The 25,204-nt window shown below is 42.9% G+C and overlaps 1 protein-coding gene across 3 annotated transcripts in view; it reads left to right on the top strand.

Annotated features, from left to right (window-relative positions):
- STXBP1 (syntaxin binding protein 1) overlaps positions 1 to 25,204 on the top strand; it is a 74,269-nt gene that overhangs the window by 34,579 nt on the left and 14,486 nt on the right. For all 3 annotated transcript variants that reach the window (XM_072778016.1, XM_072778017.1, XM_072778018.1), the window contains exons 2-15: positions 2,941 to 2,990; positions 4,623 to 4,704; positions 9,105 to 9,181; positions 10,046 to 10,124; positions 11,416 to 11,519; positions 13,087 to 13,235; positions 15,030 to 15,114; positions 16,087 to 16,217; positions 17,236 to 17,343; positions 18,936 to 18,996; positions 20,355 to 20,420; positions 21,151 to 21,231; positions 23,159 to 23,297; positions 23,971 to 24,080. In XM_072778016.1, the coding sequence (XP_072634117.1) occupies positions 2,941 to 2,990; positions 4,623 to 4,704; positions 9,105 to 9,181; positions 10,046 to 10,124; positions 11,416 to 11,519; positions 13,087 to 13,235; positions 15,030 to 15,114; positions 16,087 to 16,217; positions 17,236 to 17,343; positions 18,936 to 18,996; positions 20,355 to 20,420; positions 21,151 to 21,231; positions 23,159 to 23,297; positions 23,971 to 24,080 (1,322 nt within the window). The remainder of the gene's footprint in view (positions 1 to 2,940; positions 2,991 to 4,622; positions 4,705 to 9,104; positions 9,182 to 10,045; positions 10,125 to 11,415; positions 11,520 to 13,086; positions 13,236 to 15,029; positions 15,115 to 16,086; positions 16,218 to 17,235; positions 17,344 to 18,935; positions 18,997 to 20,354; positions 20,421 to 21,150; positions 21,232 to 23,158; positions 23,298 to 23,970; positions 24,081 to 25,204) is intronic.

Below are 25,204 nucleotides of genomic sequence, written 5' to 3' on the forward strand. Positions count from 1 at the left end.
CATATAGGAAAGTCCAGCTGTCCTTTATGAAGCTAGATGAAGAGAGTTACAAAAACAATTTTTATTGTTTTATTGTAGAAAATATAATTATATTTAATTAAAATGCTATTTATGTTAATATATAATGGGTTTCTTGTTTCTATCTATCTATCTATTTTTATAAACTCAATGTACAACATGGGGCTTGAACTCATGACTCAGAGATCAAGAGTCAGCATGCTCTCTGGACTGAACTAGCCAGTCACCCCTCTTGGTTTTTGTTTTGTTTTGTTTTACAGATTTTATTTACTTATTAATTTCACTGAAAGCACAAGCAGAGGGAGCAGGAGGGAGAGGGAGAAGCTAAGTAAGGAGCCTGATGCAGGGACATGGGGCTCAATCGCAAGGCCCTGTGATCAAGACTTGAGCTGAAGGCAGATACTTAATTGACTGAGCCACCCAGACACCGCTGTTTTTTGTTTTTGTTTTTTAAGATTTTGTTTATTTATTCATGAGAGACACCCAGACAGAGGCAGAGACACAGGCAGAGGGAGAAGCAGGCTCCATGCAGGGAGCCCCATGTGGGACTCAATCCTGGAACCTCAGGATCACGCCCTGAGCTGAAGGCAGTTGCTCAGCCGCTGAGCCACCCAGGCATCCCTGTTTTGTTTTTTTTAAGACTCAAGACCTGAGCTGAGATCAAAAGTTAGATGGTTAACTGACTGAACCAATCAGGCCCCCTTCCTCTTGTAATTTTTTTTTAATATTTTATTTATTTATTCATGAGAAACAGAGAGAGAGAGAGAGAGAGAGGCAGAGACACAGGCAGAGGGAGAAGCAGGCTCCATGCAGGGAGCCCAACGTGGGACTCGATCCTGGGTCTCCAGGATCAGATCCTGGGCCAAAGGCGCCACTAAACCGCTGAGCCACTGGGCTGCCCTTGTAATTTTTTTTTTTTAAAGATTTTATTTATTGATTCATGAGAGACACCTAGAGAGGGGCCGGGACACAGGCAGAGGGAGAAGCAGCCTCCACGCACAGAGCCCAATGTGGGACTTGATCCCGGGTCTCCAGACTCAGGCCCTGGGCCAAAGGCAGCACTAAACCTCTGAGCCACCCAGGCTACCCATCCTCTTGTAATTTTAAGTGAATTAATGATTACTTTAAAAATTTCTCCTCTTATTTTTTAAAGATTTTTTATTTTTACTTTTTTTAAGATTTTATTTATTTATTCATGAAAGACACAGAGATATAGGCAGAGGGAGAAGCAGGCTCCATGCAGGAAGCCCGATGTGGGACTTGATCCCAGGACCCCAGGATCATGCCCCAAGCTGAAAGCAGATGCCTAACCACTGAGCCACCCAGGCGCCCCTTTTAAAGATTTTTTTAAAGATTTATTTATTTATTTGAAAGAGATATATAGAGAGAAAGCAAGCATGGGGGTTGAGAGAGGGAGACAAGCAGACTCTCTGCTGACATGACATGGAGCTTGATTTTATTTATTCATTCATAGAGACAGAGAGAGAGAGAGAGAGAGAGGCAGAGACACAGGCAGAGGGAGAAGCAGGCTCCATGTGCAGAGAGACCGACGTGGGACCGGATCCAGGGTCTCCAGGATCATGCCCTGGGCTGCAGGCGGCGCTAAACCGCTGCGCCACCGGGGCTGCCTTTTTTTTTTTTTTTTTTTTTTAAGATTTTATTTATTCATTCATAGAGACCGAGAGAGAGAAGATTTTATTTTTAAGTAAACTCTATGCCCAACGTGGGGCTTGAACTCACAACCCTGAGATCAAGAGTTACATGCTTCACTGACTGAGCCAGCAAGGTGCCCCTCTCAGTTTAATTTCTAATATGATAAATATCAACAGATATTTACCCACCTAACAAACATTCTTTGGAGTCTTCAGTTTTTAAGAGTGTGAAGAAGTCCTGAGACCAAAAAGTTTGAGAACTGGGATGCCTGAGTGGCTCAGCGGTTGAGTGTCTGCCTTTGGCTCGGGACATGATCCCAGAGTTCTGGGATCAGGTCCCACATCGGGCTCCTGCATGGAGCCTGCTTCTCCCTCTGCCTGTGTCTCTGCCTCTCTCTCTCTGTCTCTCATGAATAAATAAATGGGGTCTTTAAAAAAACAAAAACAAAAAAAAAATTAAAAAAACAGTTTGAGAACTGCCAAATTAAGGGAACAGGAAGAGGGGCACCTGGCTGTCTCAGTTGGTGAAGTATGTGATTCTTGATCTTAGGTCAAGAGTCCAAGCTCCACTTTGGGCCTTGAGCTTACTTTTTAAAAAAGTTAGAGGAGCCTGGGTGGCTCAGTTGGTTAAGTGTCTGCTTTCAGCTCAGACCATGATCCCAGGGTCCCAGGATCCAGCCCCGCGTTGTGCTCCCTGCTCAACGGGGAGCCTGCTTCTCCCTCTCCTCCCCGCCTCATGCTCTTTCTCACTATCTCTACCTCAAATAAATAAATAAATAAAATCTTTAAAAAATATAAAAATAAGGACGCCTGGGTGGCTCAGTGGTTGAGTGTCTGCCTTCTGCTCAGGGCGTGATTCTGGAATCCTGGGATTGAGTGCCACATCGGGCCTCCTGCATGGAGTCTGCTTCTCCCTCTGCCTATGCCTCTGCCTCTGTGTGTGTGTGTGTCTCTCATGAATAAATAAATAAAATCTTTAAAATTGTTTTTTAATTTAAAAAATATATAAAAATAAAATAAAATTTTTTTAAAATAATAAAGGAACAGGAAAAGTTTGTGGTAATTTGATTATGGCTCAGTAAGCAGATTGGTTGAATTGCATGATAGAGAATACAAAGCCTGTGGAGGAAATGACCTGGTGTAAAATAATAAACAGGTGTTGAAAGACCTTAACATTACATTAAATTTTCCTCTCTCCTTCTTTCCCTCTCTCCCTCCCTTCCTTCCTTTCTTTTTCTTTTCTCTCCTTTTTTTTCCTCTCCTTTTTTAGAGATTATGCATGATGTGATCAAGAAGGTAAAGAAGAAGGGGGAGTGGAAGGTAGGTAGAAGAGCACAATTAAGGGTCTTAACAGGTGAGTTCATGTGGAAAATACAAGAATGGTGAAAGTATAAGAAAATAGAGTTGGAGGAAAGATATATAAGTAGAGAATCAATACCTTTGCTGTGTCCAGAGAGTAAAAGAATAATAATAATAATAATAATAATAATAATAATAATAATCCCTTCTGCCTCATTTTATGCAGTCCTAGTTAAGAAATCTCTTGGTAATAAAGCTTCTGTTAAAGATCACCTGGTGGGACACTTTAGCAAAGGAACTCTTTTATTCAAACAAAATCTTACCTGGAACCTCCTGGAACCTCTTCTATAAAGCAGAAGAAGGTGAAATTATTCTGCTTGCTATGGGAGAGAAAGAAGTCCCTCTGGTGGCCCTAAAGCATCTCCACAGAACCTATACAACGGTTTGGAAAGCCCTCATCTGGTCCATCCCCATTTATCTGTAATTACATAAGATGAAAGAAGGAAGCTTGTTTATTCATAGAACATTTAGAGCAATGCTGGAAGCAAGTACTTAAGCCAATCAGATTAATTATGTTCTCACTTACCTGAGTGGGTGATACAAGTGGGAAAGCGGCTATCTTCTATTCAGAAAGTCATTTGGTTGTCTGGGGCCAGGCATTATACCAATCAGAAGAAGATGCCCTTTTACTTGAACTTTCCTGTGTGTCATTGGAGGGTTTATACCAATCATTCTTGCCCCTAAGTTGTCCTACAGTCAAGAGCCCACACATTTTCAAGTTGTCTTTGTCCATAAACAACAGAGCTGCATGGTACAGAAGCATTTTGGTCTCCACCTCAGCCTTGTGAGTTTGTTTTAGCCAGCACATCCATCCTCCTCTTTATCTATGTCCTCCTCTTTCTCTCTTACCCTTCCCATCAGTAATAGACTTTCAGACTTGTGAATTTTAAATGAAAAATAACTGGTTCTTAGAGCTTTCTGGTCCACATTGTGTCTAGCTCGTGTTATCTTGGTTTACATCATTAAAGAGGAAGAGAAGTAGCCTTGTTTTAGTTTATGGCTTCTCCCCACTGTTGCCTGAATGGAGAAGGGAATGGTTAGCTGAAGAATTGTAGGTCTGAAACTTAGGCCGGGACTGGTGTGTTCTTTTTCTTCCAGTCTGGGCCAAGGTAGAGTATGTGCCCAGACAACTCATATATTGCTCCATCCTCATGATATTGGCAACGAAGTCCTCACCTTCTAAGCCATATGTGCAGCACGAGTGTTCATGTAAAAAGAAAAGATAATTTCCAGTATGGTTTTCTCTGAATGTGGGTGCTGCAGATGACTTTTTTCTTTTCTTTTCTCTTTTGCCTTTTTTATAAGTAGTCAGTTTCTTTTTTTTTAAGTAGTCAGTTTCTTTATCATGGAAAAACGTTAATTTTTTAAGCTTATAAAATTAAGTCGGCAAGAATGAACTCTAGACTCTTAGAAGGTTAAGTTTGGGTGTGGCATAGGAGAGAAAAGCTAGCATGTATGTTAGCAAACTTCTGGCCCATAGTAAGTATTTATAACTTACTATTCTATATTTCTGGGGTGCTTTTTGAAGTCTAACAGTAAGCTGAAAGAATAACAGATTCCTTGCAGGCCATAAGCTGTTCTTTTTGCTTCCAGGTGCTGGTGGTCGATCAGCTGAGCATGAGGATGCTGTCCTCCTGCTGTAAGATGACGGACATCATGACTGAGGGGATAACAAGTGAGCACAGCTGTCTCTCTACCCTTGAGTGAAACTCAGGCCTCCTCTTTCTGGCGATCTTTCCCTCTCCCTGTTCGCTGTTATCTCACTTGACTTTAGATTCTTCCAGCAACCTGGGTGGTTAAGACTATAAGTTCTTGAGAGAGACCCAAGGCTTTCTTATCATTCACTAAATCCCTAGCACCTGATGTAGTACTAGACGACATTAAATACCTGGTAAAGGTGTTGAAAGGAAGGTTAAATCAAGGGGAAGAAAGTAGGCCACCAATAGAAACAATGGACAAAAGACCTGAACAGGAACTTAATTAGAAATCCCAATGACCAATAAATACATGAAAAAATTGCTCACCTACATTAGTCAGTTAAAACCTGAGTGGAATCTTGCTATACACTTACCAGATTGGAATATTTAAATTCTGATAATGCCAAGTGACAGGATGTAAAAAAATGGGAACTCCTATATGACAAGTGTCCACTGGTATAGTTACTTGGAAAAACACTGGCAGTATCTAGTAGAGTTGAAGGTGAGTGTGTCCTACAAGCCAGATGGTTAGGCGTGTGTCCTAGACAACCTTAGGCACATGTGCCCAGAATGCACATGCAGGGATATTCACAGAGCATTGTTCATAGTAGCCCCAATTTGAAAACAAAACATCCATCAAGAATACAATGATTGGGGATCCCTGGGTGGCGCAGTGGTTTAGCGCCTGCCTTTGGCCCAGGGCGCGATCCTGGAGACCCGGGATCGAATCCCATATCGGGCTCCTGGTGCATGGAGCCTGCTTCTCCCTCTGCCTATGTCTCTGCGCCTCTCTCTTTCTCTCTCTCTCTGTGTGACTATCATAAATAAATAAAAATTAAAAAAAAAAGAAAAGAATACAATGATTGGGACACCTGGGTGGCTCAGTGGTTGAACATCTGCTTTCTGCTCAGGGCGTGATCCTGGAGTCCTAGGGTCGAGTCTTGCATCGCACTCCCTGCAAGGAGCCTGCTTCACTCTCTGCCTATGTCTGTCTCTCTCTCTCTGTGTGCCTGTTATGAATAAATAAATAAAATCTTAAAAAAAAGTACTATGGTTAAATTATGGTATAGTCACATAGCAGAATACTATAAGGCAACAAAAATGAACAAAATCTGGCTATTTACAAGCATATGGGTAGATCTGATAAACAATGTTGAGCAAAAGAAACAAGATACAAAAGAATACTTACAGTGTGCTTTAACTAATTAATTTTTAAAAACTATTTATTTTATTTAGAGAGAGGGAATGGGGGGAAGGGCAGAGGGAAAGGGAGAGAGAGAGAGAGGGAGAGAGAGAGAGAGAGAGAGAGAGAGAGAAGCAGACTCCCTACCGAGCACAGAGCCCACCATGGGTCTCCATCTCACGACCCTGAGATCACCACCTGAACAGAAACCAAGAGTTGTATGCTCAACTGACTGAGCCACTCAGGTGCCCCCAGTGTGCTTTAATTTATATAGAGTTCAGAACTAGGCAGAACTAAGCTATGCTGTTTTGAAATGCAAATGTATATGGTAAACCCATGAAGAGAAGTAATCACATTTAAGTCAGGATGATGGTTCTCTTTGGAGGGAGGGAAGTGAGGGTATGACAAGTGTACTTGTTTTAGGGCCGGCCAGTTCTCTTTCCTAACTGGGGTGACACTTATACAGGTATTTACTTTGTAATTTTATGTTTATGTTCTATTCACTCTTTGGAATGCATGTTATAATTCACAACAAAGGCTTTTTAAAAAAGTTAAGTCACCTGTTCAAGGTCACTAGCCAGTGTCTCACACCTGAGACTAGGACTCAGACTTCTGACTCCTGTCCTTGCTCTTATTCACATTTGTTTGTAGCTCTTCTTTTACTCAGGGGCAACTTCAAGAGGGATCATGTATTTTAATCTTTGAAACAGCATTCTCTCCTGAACTATCTCAGAAGACTGAAAAGCAATATTCTCTGAGCTATTGTTTCAAACAAGGAAGTTACCCTTTATTTTTCCTGTGGAAAAAATGTTGGGTGGAACACACCTGTTGCAATTTCTTTCCTAGTATTTTTCCCTGGAGACTTTGTATGATGTGTGACTTGCAGACTGTTGCTGGTCTTTGTGAAAATTATTCCCAAACCACAATTACGGGAGGGTTGAGATTTTGCTAAGCTAAATGAATTTCATTCAAAAGTTTGTCCTTTATTCTAAGATCATGTCTTTCCTATTATTTGGTGTTAAAATGCTTTTAAGGGCAGCCCAGGTGGCTCAGCGGTTTAGCACCACCTTTGGCCCAGGTTGTGATCCTGAAGGCCTGAGATCGAGTCCCGCGTTGGGCTCCCTGCATGGGGCCTGCTTCTCCCTCTGCCTATGTCTCTACTTCTCTCTCTCTTTCTCTCTGTGTCTCATGAATAAATAAATAGAATATTTTTAAAAAATGCTTTTAAGAAAAAAAATGCTTTTAAGTTGTGAAATTATAGTGATACTGCATCGTGGATTTTTTTATTGATTAAATTCCATGTGAAATATATATGTATGAATATATATGTAATAATTTGGGTTGGTATAATCATACCTTGGACGTGAATCCTTCATTTTTAAAAACACTTTTCCAAATCTAGTTTATCTGTCACCAGAAACCTAGCCCTATGATGAAAGTATATAGCTTTTACTGTGACTTTTTGTCATTCATTGATTCAAGATGAGGCTTATTCCTGTTTTGAACTTACAAAGTTATTTTCTTCATTGAATTTTTTTAAAGATTTGTTTATCTATTAGAGAGAGAGAGAGAGAGAGCATGCATGTGAGCTGGGGGAGGGTTAGAGGGAGTAAGAGAGACAACCCCAAGCAGACTCCCCATTGAAGGAGGAGCTCAATGCAGGGCTTCATCCCAGAACCCTGAGATCACAACCTGAGCTGAAATCAAGAGTCAGCCACTGAACTGACTGAGCCAGCAGGGGCCCCTTCATTGAATTTTTTGAAGATTATTTATTTTAGAAAGAGTGGGAGAGAATCTCATACAGACTCCTCATTGAGTATTGAGCCCGGCGTGGGGTTTGACCTACCCACCCTGAGATCATAACCTGAGCAGAAATCAAGAGTCAGTCACTTAACCAACTAAGCCATAAGCCACCCAGGGGTCCCTTTCATTGAATTTTTGAAGCTATTTTTATCCTCTATTAAAGCAAAAAATGCACAAACATTAAGGAGGAGAAAAAGCCAAATAGAGCTAAGGAGCGTCTAATGAAGAAGCAGCAGCATCCTGGCCTATTCCCTTCTCCCTCAGGGCCTGCTTGCTCTTCTGGTTATCCTTTTAATATTTCTAGATAACTACTTACACTATTATCTTTGGATTCATTGATGGTAGATTTTTTTCTCTTGGCTCCCTGTGGTGGTAGATGAGGGTTTAGCTCTCTCCCTGCTGTACACAGACTCTTCCTCACTACCGAAGATGGGTTCTAAAAAAGGTCCTTGCTTGGCAAAATTGAAAAGTTAGAAATCCTATGTAAAACCCCCAAAATATTTTGGGGGAATTATTATTGGCCTATGAAATTGAGAAATCTACAACCACTGGTGTAAAGTAGATGGTTGAAGGACTTTGGCATTTGAACATTATTTGGCATGAAAAGTCTTTATAAATATTATATCATCCTAAAGTGATGCTTTTATTTGATTAAATCCTCTGCATAGGAAGAATGGGAGCAAGTGATTGTACTGTTCTCTCTATAACAGAAGACAGTACAGGATAGATAGCATATCCTAAGCTTTATCAGGTGGCTGGTAAGATGAGGATTATCCCAGAAGTACTTCTTTCCAGATGAAGTAGCTGACATAACTGTAAAAGAAATAAGCAAAACAAAAGCTTGTGGTTTAACAAAAGATAATGTTTAGTCTTTGAACTATTGAGAAGGACCGTATTATGTAGAAGGTATGTTTGGAATATCTTTGTGTGATATACAGAAGAAAATGATTTAAAAAAAAACTATCCAATTGTTGATAAACTCAACCTGGCAATTCTAAAGGAATTGGAATTATGTAGGACAGATGAGAAAAAAACTGGAGGAAGGGGAAAAACACTGTCCTTAATAGAATGAGATAGGATTTTCCATTTTTAATCACAAGATCAAGGAGTTTACTTAAACTGAAATGAGAAATACTTGGTATTTGGTAAAATTCAGGCTTTCTAACCTCTTGAGCATTGTGAGGTAGTGGAACATGGTAACTTCAAGGAAGAGGCAGGTGATTCCCACCCCACACCCTGGATATTTTCAGCTGCAGCAGTCTGAAGGTGGCCTGTCTAGATTGTTTCTAGTTCTATGATCACTGATTCTTTTCTTTTCTTTTCTTTTTTTTTTTTTTTTTTGATCACTGATTCTGTTTTCTAATTGACTGTGGGCTGCTGTTTGTTGTCTAGTCGTGGAAGATATCAACAAGCGCAGAGAGCCACTCCCCAGCCTGGAGGCTGTGTATCTCATCACTCCGTCTGAGAAGGCAAGTCTCACCCCCGGAAGAGCTTTGGCTAAGGTTGCATGTGCTGGCTTGGCATCTGTGGGGCAGAGTGTCTGACATTTCTAGGTTAAGCGCGCATTTAACACACTGCTCTGATTAAACGTGCAATCCACAAAGAGGGAAGGAGGGGTGCAGTGTGAAGTGGAGTAAGGGTGCATTAAGCTCTCTTGCCGCACAACTGCTGTCCAGAAGGTCAGGCTTTGTTCAGTCTAGTTTCCTCTCTTGCACTCCTTCTCTAGGGAGGAGACCCACTGTGTTTAATTAGTGACCCCCCTCCAGAACTCTGGTATTTTATGCTTTTGAGTCCATTTCATCAATATCCAGGTTGTGTTGAAATTTACCGTCTTATCATTTTTGGAGATTGATTCAAGTCACTATCCAGACAAAATGCGCCTCCTTGCATTTGGCAGATAGTTGTCTTAGGTCTCTTAATCTGTGTAAATTCCCTCTTGCTTTCTATTCCCTTTCTTTTTCCTTGTGAAAGCTGGCTTACATCTAAGTTTTTGCAGAGGCTACTAAATTGCCAGAATGTCATCAATATGAATTTCTTGGAAGGTTTTTGACCAGTTTCCTCTTTTGTGAATATCTTCTCAGGAACCCAAATTATAGTGGCTTCAAAGAACTGGCGCTGTCTTCTGGAATGAGCTAAGAAGGCTTTTGTTCATCTAAATTCTGAAACAATCCTAATTTTAAGTCTTCAGAACTCCGTTATTGCCAAACATGAATTATACATAGAAAAATTCCTTGCTATTTTGTACAAGCAGCTTGGATTTAACCCAGTTCAGATATAGGTCCCATTTGCTTCTAGAATTGGATTCAGTTCCCTCTTTTGTTCCCTCTCTACAGTCTGTCCACTCTCTCATCAGTGATTTTAAGGACCCACCGACCGCTAAGTATCGGGCTGCACATGTCTTCTTCACAGACTGTAAGTACGGCAGTTCTACCCTTGTCCTTCTAGGTGAGCGTTTCTGTTCAGCAAGGCTGATTAATAGGGGAAAAAATGGGTTGTTGCCATGTTTCTCCTGAGCTTTTATTTTCTTTTCAGAAATTAAATTGCATAAGAGATAAAAATAAACACACACAAAGACAAATGTACTTGGTCATGCAGTCCTTTCTGATGAAAAATAGTATCTCTTCTAAGGACTAGAGGGTTTAATGCCAAGAATTTTTCAATGGTAGCTTCAATGTTTCACTGTATACACTTCCAGATAGTACTATAAACTGTAATGTATTCCCATCAGTTTTTCAGCTATAAACATAGTCCATGCTGGCAGTGATGGTAGCAAATGGAACCTGCACCATTGTCCTGGAATTAAGTTTCTTATTTTGTGGAGGTTTTGCACATGGAGCCTAGTGCAGAAGCATCTTGGTCAATCTTTGTTAATAGCGAAGAGAGAAGAGTCAAACTAGCTATCTTAAAACTTCAGCAATAACAGCATACCCACCGTTTTTCTCCATAGGGAAAGCCCCACAGAACTTACCACTGAGAAAATGAGAAAGGTTCTTGCAAAGAGTAATTGTATACTATTTGAATATGCATAAAAAAAGAGTAGAGAGGTGACATTAGTAATAATAAACTGAAAATGCGTTGCTGAGAATGCAAAGCCATTTGTTTGGCCTAGGAGAGCCCCTGGCATTTGCGGTTTCCCCACCAAGTGGGTCTCCTGTGCAGCCAAGCTCCTGTAAGGGTCCCATAAAGTCAGATATGTGGTGTTTGTTTGTATCACAGGCCTTTTCCTTATCTCTTCTTAATCTCCTGGGTTTTTTCCTTTCCTTGACATCAGGAAGTAGTATTTTTTTTTTTTTTTAAGATTTTACTTATTTATTCATAGAGACAGAGAGAGAGAGAGAGAGGCAGAGACACAGGCAGAGGGAGAAGCAGCCATCACACAGAGAGCCTGACATGGGACTCGATCCAGGGTCTCCAGGATCACGCCCTGGGCCGCAGGTGGCGCTAAACCGCTTCGCCACCGGGGCTGCCCAGAAAGTAGTTTTTATTAGCTCTCGGTGTTTTAGTTTTTCTGCCATTCGCTTCTCTGTTAGATGTTGAGGACCTTTTACATGATTTTACATTCCTTTTGTACCCTAGAGATAGGGGATATTCTAGGATGGGACGAACTTTCTAGTTGCCTTCTTACAATCCCAGATGTGTGCAGTTGTTGAAATGGACCCGCACATGGACAGGAAAACCTGCTTGTCTTTTGTCCTTCTTGCAGCTTGTCCAGATGCCCTGTTTAATGAGTTGGTGAAATCTCGAGCAGCCAAAGTTATCAAAACCCTGACGGAAATCAACATTGCATTTCTCCCCTATGAGTCCCAGGTGAGGCTGAGAGGGAAGTGCATAGAAAGTCTGCATCCTCACTGCTCTGGCAAGTCCTGACCGGTTCACTAAGCAGAGTCGGGGAAGAAGATACTATGTTCTGAATTGCTCAATGACCTGTCAGTAGGTGGACAGTGGATGTTGATGGAATGGAAACAGAGTTCCTTAAAGGTCTGCCCGAGGCCCTCATCTTACTCTCTGGTTATTTCTGAGTTGTTTTTTGTTTTTTTTTCTAAAGCTTCTTTGCTTTTCTTTGTGTGCATTTCATCCTTGCTCACAGTTCACTCCTACTGGGTGACTCCTTGAATAACCAAAAGGTAGCCAGTCCAAAAGGAGCAGGGAAGGAGAGCAGGGGGGGGGGGCGGGGATCAGACAACACCCATCTGCTGCATAGGAGGCTGGATTTGTGCAGAGATAACCTCCCTTATGCTCTGCTGGAGGAGCAGATGGTAGCCTTCGTCAGTAGCTATTAACACTTCAGATGCCACAACGCAGTGACAAATCTGTCCCCTTGGGAAAAAAACTTCAGTTGGTAAACCAATAAAGGTGAAGCTGGTTGTGAGAAAGCGTACAAAATTTATATCTTCGTTTTGTAAGATTGGTCAACATGTCTTCTCCTGGCAAACAGGAAACACCCATGAGCCTGCCTAGATTGAACAAAACCCAACTTTAACATATTTGGCCATATATTTTTAAAAGATATATATATCTTGCGTTTCATATATTTTTAAAAAGTAATGTATTTTTTTTAAACCACAGGTTTTCTAGATGATCAAGGTAGTTTATATAAGTGAGATTCTGAAAAACTACTGATAGCTGGTAGACTATGTAATTTAAGAGGAAATTTTAAACTTCTAGAAAAAAAGGAAAATACTTCTATTACTGGGGATAGGAAATTATTAAATTCATAAAAAAGATCCTTTATTTGCCCACAGTCCCAATTTCTAGCCTGTCCCTTACTTTTAAAAACTAAACTTATAATGGGCTAGATGGTCTTACACTACCCTCTCCTGTTCGTCTTCTGGCCTCCTCATTGTTCATCAGACCCTCTGAGCACATGCCAGCTGCAGGGCCTTGGCACTAGTTGTTGCCTCCATGTGGAAGCCCCCTGTTGGTGAGGAACTCCTTACCTCCTTCAAGCCCTTGCCTGGTAGATCATCTTCTCAAGGAGACCTGCTATCCTCCTTGTCCAGCCCTCCAGGCTTTCTTTCCCTGCTCTGTTATGTTCTCATACTCTTAAACCAATTTCTTACATATCATATAATTTGCTTTTCATTATGCTTACTGTTTATGGTTATGTTATTCTTCTATCTATAAGATTGCACACTCCTTGAGGACAGTCATGTTTTGGTCACTGATCATTCCCAAGTGTTTAGCACAATGCCTGGCCTGCAGTCACTCAGCACATATTTGTAGACTAAATGAAAACATGTTCTACAGACTCACTACCAAGGTTGGAGAAAACACTCGACAGTTCACCATTCTGGAAGCAAACATGAGATATATATATCTATATGTATATAGATATATATATCTTTTCTTTTTTCTTGTTTCTTTTCCTTCTCAGGTGTATTCCTTGGACTCTGCTGACTCTTTCCAGAGCTTCTACAGTCCCCACAAGGCTCAGATGAAGAATCCTATACTGGAGCGCCTGGCAGAGCAAATTGCAACTCTGTGTGCCACCCTGAAGGAGTACCCGGCTGTGCGGTATCGGGGGTAAGTCAGCAAGCACGCCAGACTGCCTTCAGTGGCCTCCCATGTGTCCACTGGGCAAGGAGCTTCCTTTTGTCTTAAGATTGCTCTGGCAATTATCTCAAGAGGGTCAAAATTTGAGTATCTTGCATTTGTAATCATTCTTCCAATGTTTTCTAAATTTTGTGAAATGTAATGCATCCAGAAAAGGGCATGAAATATATATATTCAGTTACTGAATAGCAAAATGTGAATCCCTATGTAACCACAACCCAGGCTTCCTGTGGTATTTTTAGCTCTTTCTAACCTTTCAAAACAAATATCATCTTTGTAGAAAGTGTTCCAGAGTAAGATAAAATACAAGGATAATTCTCCAAAGGACATATTCCTCAGATTTTATAAAGTCATTCACTTGTTATTTATCTGTTATGAGCTGAGTGCTGGAAAGAGGGTACTGATCCTGAAGACACAGCCTCTGCATTTAGAAGCCCTTGATCTAGAAGGGTAGGTGACACGCATACCAACACTCGTGTGTGTAAACTGTGAACACCTAGCTACAGGCCCTATAGCCCTGTGCTTGAGGACAGTACAAGCCAAGGGCTTGGCCGTCCAGAGTTGGGAGAGGGCCCTTGAACTGAGAGGGTCAAGAAGACCTTCAGATCAGAGGTGACATTGGAGCTGAGTCTCGAAGGGAGGTTCACATTTTAGTAGATCAATGAGGAGCACAGGGTACTTTGTGTGGACAGTCAGCTCTTGCCATTGGGATGAAGGAAACTTTGGAGTTGAAAAAACAAAAGGCACATTTGAGGAGGATTGGCAGTCTGACACAGTGTCTGTGTAGGGCTGTGGGGCAACTCAGTGGGACAGCTCTGAAGCCCTTCTTGGAGGTGCTAGAGGCCAGGCTTGGGATTATGTCGTTCCATGGTTATCACTAGGGACCTTCAGGGGAATTTGCACAGGGGAGTGAGTGCAGCGCTGTGGGAGTGACAGCAGCAGTCAGGCAGGGAGACCCAGAGGGGTGGCCACTGCAGGGGAGCAAAGGGCCTGAACTGTCACTGAGGGGTCATCATGGCAGCCTGTCCTTACTGACTCCTTGTCTGCGGGAATGTGCAGCTGTGGAAGAATACCTCCCTTTATTATTGGTATTTGCTGACAAAAGCCCAGTGGGAATTAAGAAATGGGGGCCTAGGCCATATCTCCCAATGGGGTAGGGGGAGCTGAGAGTTCATTTGTGGGAGGAGTGGGATTGGGCATGGAGCTGCTTCAGCACTGAACCTGGCTAGGCAACAGGCAGCAGCCACACACTGTATACAGTTGGGAGAAGCCCTAGGAGGTGCTGTCAGGCCTGGCTAAGGGAAAAGGTCCACCGGGTCTCGCTTATATCTTTTTGGATCTGTCAGCGGAAATATCACCTGCCAAGAAAACAAAACAAGACCCAAGGGGATTTGAACTGAGGGAAATGAGAATCGGGTGAGTCTGGCTCAGACAACCTGATCAAGGGAAGGTGGATGGCCAGTACCCTCTGCTGAAGTGTGGCTGTTTTTCTGAAGTCAGTTGGAAAGACTAACTCTGTTTCCATTTAGATTTTTTTTTTTAAGGAATAGAAAATCATTTATGTTCCAGGCACTGAGCAAAGTATTTTTTTGTCATTTTAAATTATATATATAAATACATAAATGTGTTCTCTGAGTAGAACAGCATAGGCGAAGTTCATCTCCCCTGACCCTCCTTGCACTTCCTGCCTTCCACCCTGAGACCAGTCAGTGCTGTGGAGTGGGTACATGGGCAGTTCACCCTGTGTCACTCCTTCTTTGTCAGGGAATACAAGGACAATGCTTTGCTGGCTCAGCTAATCCAGGACAAGCTCGATGCCTACAAAGCTGATGACCCAACAATGGGCGAGGTAAGTCTGGACTTGGTCCATGAGGCTCTTTTGCCAAGTGACCACAGTGTTTGTATGGCAGTCCTGGGGACAGCTTGGTTTTGTTGCTCACAGAGTGTGCCTGGGTGTCACTATTCCTGCGCATTAGCCTCCAGTGAGATGCTCAAGCCGTTGGGTGGGATGATACAGGTTCTGCTCAGTGTAGCCAGGGTGACCAACTTGTTTCTGTTTTCTAGGACTTTCCTAGTGTTAGCACTGAAAGTCCTGCATCCTGGGAACCCCTCAGTAGTACAGTATCAAAGCCAGAAAATTGTTGGTACAGTCTCCAGCCCTTACTCACATTTAACTAGTTTGTACATGTACTCGCCTGTGTGTATGGGTCTATGCAATTTTATCACATGTATAGATTCATATAACCCTCACTGTAATCAGAACAGAACTGTTCCATCACTATCATGCCTTTTAAAAATATTTTGCTGATTTATTTGAAAAAGAGAGAAAGAGCAAGAGAGAGCATGGGCAGAGAGGAGAGGGAAAAGCAGGCTCCTTGTGATCAGGGAGCCCAACATGGGGCTCAATCCCAGGACCCTGAGATCCTGACCTGAGCCAAAGGCAGATACTTAACTGAGCCACCCAGGCACCCCCATCATTATCATAATTTTAAAACTGTGTCCCAGGCAGACTGGATGGTGAGTCACTTTATTTACAGCCAAACCCAGGTGGCACTCTCCTTCATAAGCTTACTTTGGACCCTAGCCCCAGTTTTAGATCTACTTTAAAGTATCCTCATTATGAAATAAACACATTGGACTTTTGCATGGTGTTTACTGCTGTTCTTGTCAAGCAGCAAATGGACTACTCAGTGTTATTTTAGGTTTTATCTCAGAGTTCATTTCCTGGGGCTTCTTTTACAGGAGGGGCAGCTGCACCAGTGGGAGAGGCTGGAGTTGTATGGGTGACTTGTGAAAGTGTTCCCTGTGTCTGTCCTTCCAGGGCCCAGACAAGGCGCGCTCCCAGCTCCTGATCCTGGACCGTGGCTTCGACCCCAGCTCCCCCGTGCTTCATGAGTTGACTTTTCAGGCTATGAGTTATGACCTGCTGCCCATTGAAAATGATGTATACAAGTAAGTGTACAGGCCTGGTATGGCTTTGCAGACAAAAAATGCATCTCTAACCTAAGAAAAAGTGGGTGCATTGTCACAGTCTTACTAATAAGCCTGTAAGCTTTTTTGTGAGTTCCTCAAATCTACTTGGCATTAGCAGCCAGGAGCCCATACCCCTTTAGGGGAGAATAAGAACTTTAGATCTTTAGTTCATGATTCATGTCACCTCAGCTCAGAGCCTGCTTGGGGGGGTTCATATGTTTGTGTGTCAGTGTGTGCACATGCATGCATATCTTGTTCAGAGTTAAAACTTCTGAATTATAGGTCATGAAATATGATGATGATAAAATATACAACAAAAGTTTCTTACTGAAGTTTATTTGCAAAGGAGCTGTTTCTTCATTATAAACATTTTTCTTGGTAACAATCATCCAAAACTCAGTTTTTAAAAACAAATTTTCTTTTTTTGGAAACAGACTGTATTGTTCTTATGTCATTTATCATTAATCACCAAGGTAGTGGTTTCAAAACAAAGGTTCTAAAAATATGACTGAATATCAGTTTTCCTCCCTACTAGTACCTATAATTCTTACTTTCCCTTAGATGTTCATGATTTTACATGTAAAAATATGCTGAGGACCTGTTGCAGGCATCTGATTTTAAAACTGAAAATTTAAGTACCACACACAGGAGGATGGTATCCCAGTCCTTCCCAGGAAGGGGCAAGCGTCATCTTTGCTTTTCCCTTATAAGTAGCTATGAACCCACCTGTAACCTGACTTGAGCACATACCAGCTGACCCTGCGGATTTTAAAACAGAGCTTCAAGTCTGTTGACCTTGGGTCTCTCCCTACCCAAGAAACTGCTGCTGTGTGTCAGTGTTGCTATAGTATACCTAATATGGACAGTGATCCATCAGATGGTTGGGGGCCTGTGGTAAAGTCATCCATGTGAACATCTGTCCACTGAGGGACCATAAGCTCTAGTCTTATAAATTGGAAGGTGTTGAATGAATTCCGTGGGGATGTCTCCTCTCTAGGTACGAGACAAGTGGCATTGGAGAGGCACGGGTGAAGGAAGTGCTCCTGGATGAGGATGACGACCTCTGGATAGCATTGCGCCACAAGCACATTGCAGAAGTGTCGCAGTAAGAGCCCCTTGCCTCTGCTCCTCCCCAGGGACCTTAGCCAGCCCTGCCATCCCAGGGGTCACTCCATAGTACTGGATGAAACCTTTGTCCAGATGCTAATGTACACACTCTGAGCAACTTGCATAGAGCTGCTCAGTGGATAAATTCCCCAACATGCTAACCAATAATGATGAATCCTTTCTGATCTCAGCTCGAGCTCCACCAACTTCACCAAGTGAGAAAATCTACTCTGTGTTCTAGTTCCTCTTAGGATTTTTAGAAAATATCCATAGCTCTCAGGAAATACTCTATAAACACTAAACATCTATTTTATTTTTTTTAAAGATTTTATTTATTCATGAGAGATACAGAGAGAGAGAGAGAGAGAGGCAGAGACACAGGCAGAGGGAGAAACAGGCTCCATGCAGGGAGCCCAATGTGGGACTTGATCCCGGGTCTCCAGGATCACACCCTGGGCCAAAGGCAGCGCTAAACCACTGAGCCACCGAGGCTGCCCAACACTAAACATTTAAAGCCAGTTCCTTCCTAGGGCACCCAACTGGCTCAGTAGAGCATATGACTCTTGATCTCAGGGTGGTGAGTTCAAGCCCCACATTGAACATAGATCCTATATATAAATCCATCAGTCAATCAATCAATCCAGTTCCTTCCATTAGAAGAAGATCCAGAGTCCACTGCATCAATTTGATTTTCCTTTATATGATTTTCTTTTGTATAGCCAGTATGTAATCTTCTGCTATTGTCATCCGTAAAATTTCCAAGCTGGTGTGTACACATACAACCCATATCTTGCTCTGAAAATGTTTCAAAATGTTTCTAACACCTGAATTTTTTAAAAATATCTTATTTATTTGTGAGAGAGAAAGAGAGAGAGCATGAGTTGAGGTGGGGGGCAGAGGGAGAGGGAGAAGCAAACTTCCCACCGACCTACATGAGGCTTGACCCCAGAAACCTGAGACTGTGACCCAAGCCAAACAGTTGCTTAACCAACTGAGCCACTAAGGTGCTCCTAACACCTGAATGTTTTTATAAGACCTTTAAGCTATAGATAACAATTCTGCTTTTGCAGAAGGGCATTCTGTCTGCTACATTGAGTTGGTGTTATCCTTAGTAAATTTACAAGGAAGAGTGGGAAAATAATACTCTTTGAAAATAACACTCAGTTCAGAAAAGTGACCCCCAAACTTTTTGGATCACTCAACCTTAGGAAAATATTGTTTCACATTTCTAATATGTAAGTTTATTTATGAATTAACTATATAATCTATTATACTAATATGTATGTTTTCCAGTATATAGAAAGATAAAATTTAAGAAGGGTGGAGTAAAATAAACATAAATAGACCTACTAATAATTTCTTCACTCAAATCATCTCATGCACCCACCTCTGGAGACCCTGGTTTAGAATATTAGTTAGCAAATTGATGTTTCTCTCTCCCCTCCTCGAAAATCACTTTAAATGCAGACCTACTGGCAGGAAAAGTTGCCACATATTCCTGAAGGAAGAATCTCACACCCCTTCTGTAGCTTCCACATGGAGACACTTGGTATTGTTGTTGGAACTTAGCTGCCTCCTTCTGTCTTCTAGGGAAGTCACCCGTTCTCTGAAAGATTTTTCTTCCAGCAAGAGAATGAATACTGGAGAGAAGGTAAATGCGTGCTCGATCTCCAATGTCCTTTAGGCTGATCCCTGTCTTCTCTCTGGGAACTGGCTGGCAGGGCACCTCGTTGGCACAGGACTAGTGAGTTAGGGGATTCCCTCTTCATCTAATACCATTTGTCTTATTTTTGTATTCAAGATTGAGATGGGAGCCGCCATCTTTTGATATTTGTGGAGATCTTTGTTACTCTGAGGGATAATATTTGCTGTTTTAGATCATAAGTCAGTTTCAGCCAGAAGAACAACGAAACCCTTTGTAGCTTGTGGTGGAATTAGAACTCATAACTTGCCTGGTCCTCTCCTTATCCTGACTGTTCATCAGAAGTGGCTTACCTATCTTGGTCAAGGGAAATACAGCTCTTGTGTCACTCCCTTGCTTAAAACCATTTGGTGACTCTGTTCCCAGTAGAATCAAGCCTCACCTATGGACATACCTTACAGCACTGGGCCATCCGGCTCCCCAGACTTCAGATCTGCCTCCACCCTCTTGTGCCCACCACCTTGCTCCGGTCATGCCTGAGTTCCTTGCCTGGGCCTTGCCTTGTGAAGTCCTGGTCCTCTGGCTCAGGCATCATTTTCTCAGGGAAACCTTCCCTACTCCTTTCCTAGACTAGTGAGGTACCTCTGCCCTATGCACCCACACTCATGATTTTCTGGAAGAACACTAATCCGCTTAGTGGGAATGGCTCCTCTACTAGGTGGTAGCTCCACAAAGGCAAGAATTTCTCCTTTTTTGTTTGTTTTGTTTTTATATCTCCAGCACTTAACCTGGTGTATAATAGTAATTGAGTAAATTTTTGTTGGATAAGAGTGGAATTAGGTGGGTCACACAGCAAGTAAACAAACCCCTTTCACCTGTCAGGATGCACATCCTAGCCCTTTTCCACCTTCTTCTTTCTTCCTACCTGTCTACGTAACTGTAGTCTTTCTGCTGGGATGATATGTGAACTTAATTTCTAGACTGCTTGAGCTAAGTATGCCATAAAGCAGCGCAGAGGGAAAAAATAGCTTTTTCCTGGCAAGAGTTATGCTCTCAGTAACTTTCTAGTCCAATAAATAAAACATAATTCCTACACTTCAGAGTTCAGTTCCCCACCTATAAGATAGTTATGGTATTCACCTATAAGACAGTTATGGTATTTGGATCAATAATTTATTGATCCAAAATATTTTTTTCCAAAAGGCTGGAAACCTAAACCCACAGTGACCTCAGGTTTAACAGATTTATTTTGAGTTTCTGAGGAAGTCTAGTGCTGGCTGCTGTCCTGCCCTTTGCTCAGTACCCTTGCACAGCCTCTTAGGTCAAGGCCATTGAAGTGAGACCATATGTTTTCCTTCCCCTTGTAGACCACCATGCGGGACCTGTCCCAGATGCTGAAGAAAATGCCCCAGTACCAGAAAGAGCTCAGCAAGGTATGACTATCCCACATAATGAATTTGAATCTTGTGTATAAACAGTTGCAGTAAGACCTCTCCCAGGCCCACTGTACAAACTGATACATTGAAATCCTTTTTAATCAACTTCCAGCTTTATTAGAAAAAGCTAAAAGGCTGGGTAGCTTATTTTATATGACTTTCTTTTTTCTACTCTTCATTTTTTTCTCTCTTTATCCCTCAATTTCTTACCTCACGGGCTTCTGTACTGGGCTGCTCGAGTGTTCTCATGACATGGCAGCTGGCCTCCCCTAGAGTGAGTGACCCAAGGGAGAGAGCCAGGAGGAAGTCACAGTGTCTTTTCTGTCCTGACCTGGGGTGTCCTACATCATGTCCTCCACACTCCCTGTTAGAAGCGAGTCACTGAATCCAACCCATGCTCAAGGAGAGGGGAATTAAACTCCACCTCCTAGAAGGAGGGGTATCAAAGAATTTGTGAACACATTGTTAGAACCATCATACCACCCTACTCCAATAAAGGATTCCTCCCTCCACTTGACTCATTTAGAATGGGTTTGTCCCTCTCTCCTGACACATAGAATTTTCTGTCATGATGTTTATGTTCCTGCTTGAGCTCATGTTTCATCCCCTTTATGAGACTGAAGTCTCCTTGGTGTGTTGCATAGTGTATATACATAGTAGGAGCTCAGGTGATATTGCATGAATCAGTGAGTGATTTCTTGATCACAAACTCTCTGCTTTTTCGCAGTATTCAACTCACCTGCACCTGGCCGAGGACTGCATGAAGCATTACCAAGGCACCGTGGATAAACTCTGCCGAGTGGAGCAGGTAAGACCTTTTCCTTCTCTTTCTGCCATGCCCATTGACCCAGCTCAATTTTAACTTATGACCTTGAACATCCTGCAGAATCATAGGATATAGAGATGGGCAAGTCTACTAGATCTTGTTGTCTCAGCTCTGGAGCCAATGTACTTCCACTCTCGATGGTAGGGACTAGATTGGTCTGGAATGCTGTGTCGTTTGGATTTTGCATGTCTGACTTTCTACCGGCTTCCTGGAATGTCTGAAGAGTTATGTGGATCTCTGAGCCCTAACTGACAAGGCTGGCTGAGTTTTATGTTCTGAGTGTATTTTCCTCCTGCTGTGACCACACCAGCTTTGGAGACTTAGATGCTGAGAAAAGCTAGTGCAGTAGCATGTCAGAAACTCACCTATAGCCCCCCCTGATCACAATTAGGATTAAAAGTCAGCAGTCTGGGATTTGAGTTCTATCTCTGTCACTGATTTGTTTGATGTGCCAATTTCTGCTTTATTTTCCTCATCTGCAAAGGGAAATAACAATGCTGCCACATTTTCCTGGAGTGTTGTGTGCAGTCACTAATCCTGGCCCTCCAATCTCCAAATGTGAGAACATTCCTCAGCTAGGGTCAGCTTCTATGGCAAGGGAGGACATTAAATTACTTATAAAGCTGCAGCTGGAAAGAACAGCTCAAGTTCTCAGTGTGAAGTTAAGATTTACATCTTCTGGTGTGATGTGGCAGGCCAGCTTAGGTTTGTCAGACCTGTCCTGATTCATTGACTCTCTTCCAAAGGGAAGTAGCCCTGCGAATGTCCGTCAGTTTCATATTATCTTATTAGCAAGCACAGGGTGTCCTCTCCAAGAGAACTGTCCAGAAAATAAGATATCCCCATATCAGTAAAAATGCGGCCAGGATGAATCCTTGGAAATGTACATTTTTTTCAGAAGTCCTCCATAGTAGTTATTAAACTCAAAACATTTAATTGGACCTTTAGAGAGTATTAGACTCAGGTCCCGCTGAGCAAATGTCTGTTGAGGCTGGTGATAGCTCTGAGAGGTGAAGGGGCCTGGGAGTGCCCAACTTCCCCAACCTGGACAGACCACGAACTCCAGACCACGATGGTTATGGACTCATGGGATCTTAGAGGAGGGAACCTTCAGGCAAGCCCTGTCTGGGCTCCAGGGAGAGTGGCAGCCAGCCACTGGTCTCTGAGCATAGAGTGAATGGGTTCCTGGTTTGCTGAGGCTGATGTACTACCTTCTCTGGCTTCTCAGCAGTGGATCTGACTCTTGCCTGAGTTGTGAAGTGGGAGCCGTCACTGTGCTCTCTCTCATCCTCCTCCTTTTGCCAGGCCTTCTCTCTTCTTTCATCTCTCTGGGTTGGATTTATAGGTTCAGGAGCCCTGTTTTTCTCCTCACCCTAAAAGTAGTTGGAAGATTAAAAATAGGTCAAAAACCTAGACTAGCTAAAACTCAGCATGTCCTACGGCTCCAAGGGGGAGCACGTGGGAAGAATCTAGCCAGACAGTGGCCCCTTAAAATGCCAAAGCTTTTCATGTGTGGGAAGTACAACCCTTTGAGCCCCAATCCCTCAGCAGGGCTTTGTACCTCTAGAGACTCCCCTAGGACCAAGGCTTGACCTGAGGAGTTCATATAAGTACACCAGCATTCACCTGGAGGGAGCTGCCTACCTTCAAACAAGATGGCAAAAAAATCTTGGTGGTTTCTGTTTTTGCAAAGTGAACCCTGGGGCTATCATTGCTTCTCACTGACGCCATAGAAAACCATGCTAATGACTCCAGGGCTGATTATGGTGCATTATGAGAGCAGAAGCCCCTGCATAGGGCCTTCCCCAGCCAAGTGACAAATCCCATTTATGGACCACCAGTTGTCTAATAGTTGCCATCTATCCAGACTCTTGTCAGGGATGGGGCCAACATGGTGTGTTTTCTGCAGGACCTGGCCATGGGCACGGATGCTGAAGGGGAGAAGATCAAGGACCCCATGAGAGCCATCGTCCCCATTCTACTGGATGCAAATGTCAGCACTTATGACAAAATCCGCATCATCCTTCTCTACATATTTTTGAAGAATGGTAGGAATGGTGGGATAGGCCCTTTCTTGGGCAAATGAGGAAGATGGGAGAGAGAAGACAAAGTAGAAAAGTAGTTTAGGAGACATGGAAAGGGGTATTTAATATGGAGACCCCAGGAGCTCTTTACTTTTGGGGAAATATAGGCAAATCAGTTGCAACTAAAAGCAATTAATTCTAGAGTTAATAAAGGTGTGACATCTATGGAGGAGGACAGGTGGGAGCAGGGAGAAACCACTGACTACAAAGCCAGTTTGTGAGAGCATGTCTGCCACATACTTTAACTAGCATCACATTGGTGATCTCTGCCTTTAAATAACTGATTTTTACCCACATCATAGTTGCCTGTACATGTTCATTGTGCAGAAGATGGACACTGAGACTCTTGACTTTGATGTGAGTGGGGTGGGCAGAGATGGCTGGGAAGCAGGAGGCGGATAGAAATATTAGACCATGATGGGGCAGTTGATGATGGTCATAGCCTGGGACAGAGTGGCTAGAGTTGAATGGAAATGCTGATTATGTCCTCATCTTACAGTAAAGTTGATGTGGTGAAGATTCATTTCTACTCACCCTGAGGAGAAGGGGTGCTGCCCCCCCTCAGCTGATTGGCTCTGCCTCTGAGTATGTGCTATATGGTGGTTGGGTGTGGTGACCGGGGGTTTTGTTCTCTCAGGCATCACTGAAGAGAACCTGAATAAACTGATCCAGCACGCCCAGATCCCCCCAGAGGACAGCGAGATCATCACCAACATGGCACACCTGGGGGTGCCCATTGTCACTGACGTAAGGGGCCAGCCTCACATATGGGGAGGGAGAAGCACAAAGTGGGCTGGCCTATCTTATCTTTTCTCCCCTAACTTAAGGGGGCTTATGATACATACATTCAGCATGGAGAAAGAGAAAACATAAAACCAGAGGAATAGGGACACTTGAGTGGCTCAGCAGTTGAGCATCTGCCTTCAGCTCAGGACATGATCCTGGAGTTCTGAAATCGAGTCCCACATTGGGCTCCTGCATGGAACCTGCACTTCTCCTCCCTCTGCCTATGTCTCTGCCTCTCTCAGTATCTCTCATGAATAAATAAATAAAGTCTTTTTAAAAATCAGGAATAAAGGTATAGCAACATAGTAAATATAGTAAAATTGAAGGGTAACACCCAGGATGTGTGTATCAAGGAGTTGCACAGTCATTAAAGCTGAGCCATGTTGAACCAGCCCCAAACGGGAGTCACACCAGCTTCATCCTCTGTGTTTTGAGGTCAGTCTGGCTCTGCCTTTGCACATCCAGGTCCAGCATCTTCTGTGAGGGCAGAGCACAATGCTTAGCGTCAAGCAGGCTCACCACTTGATTCTTCACTGGTGATGATTCAGAACCAGACCAGGGCAGGGTGTCTGGGAAGCCTGAGCACACGGTGCGGTGCGCTCTAGAAGAGGCTGGGGCCTGACGGGCTCCAGAACTTTAGGAAGAACCCCGGGCACTCTTGAGGGTCTTCTGCTAGGAACCTCACTGTGTACATTCTTTCTATGGGGAGTTGTTCACACAAAAGTGCTATAAAGCTAGAGTTGCAAATGTACATCTTTTGGAATCTTAGAGTCAAAAACTTTGTCCCTGAGCCTAGACCTGAGACCTAGAACTGGAAGTAGTTTGGTATTTTCAGACCCTTGTTCACAAGAGGCACCCAAATGGGAATGGAAATGGTTTACTCACACCCACCAGACTATTGAAGCAAAATCAAAGACCAAGTCCTACCCAACGCAGTCTTTTCTCCTATAATCAAAAGCAAACTACTTTCTTTAATTATGAGGATTTTTTGTTTAAGATTTTATTTATTCATTCATTCATTCATTCATTCATTCATTCTGGGGGCGGAGAGAACACTTGTGTCCCAGTTGAGGGAGAGGAAGAGA

This window comes from Canis lupus, chromosome 16 (genome assembly GCF_048164855.1).
Source record: "Canis lupus baileyi chromosome 16, mCanLup2.hap1, whole genome shotgun sequence".
NCBI lineage: Eukaryota > Metazoa > Chordata > Mammalia > Carnivora > Canidae > Canis > Canis lupus.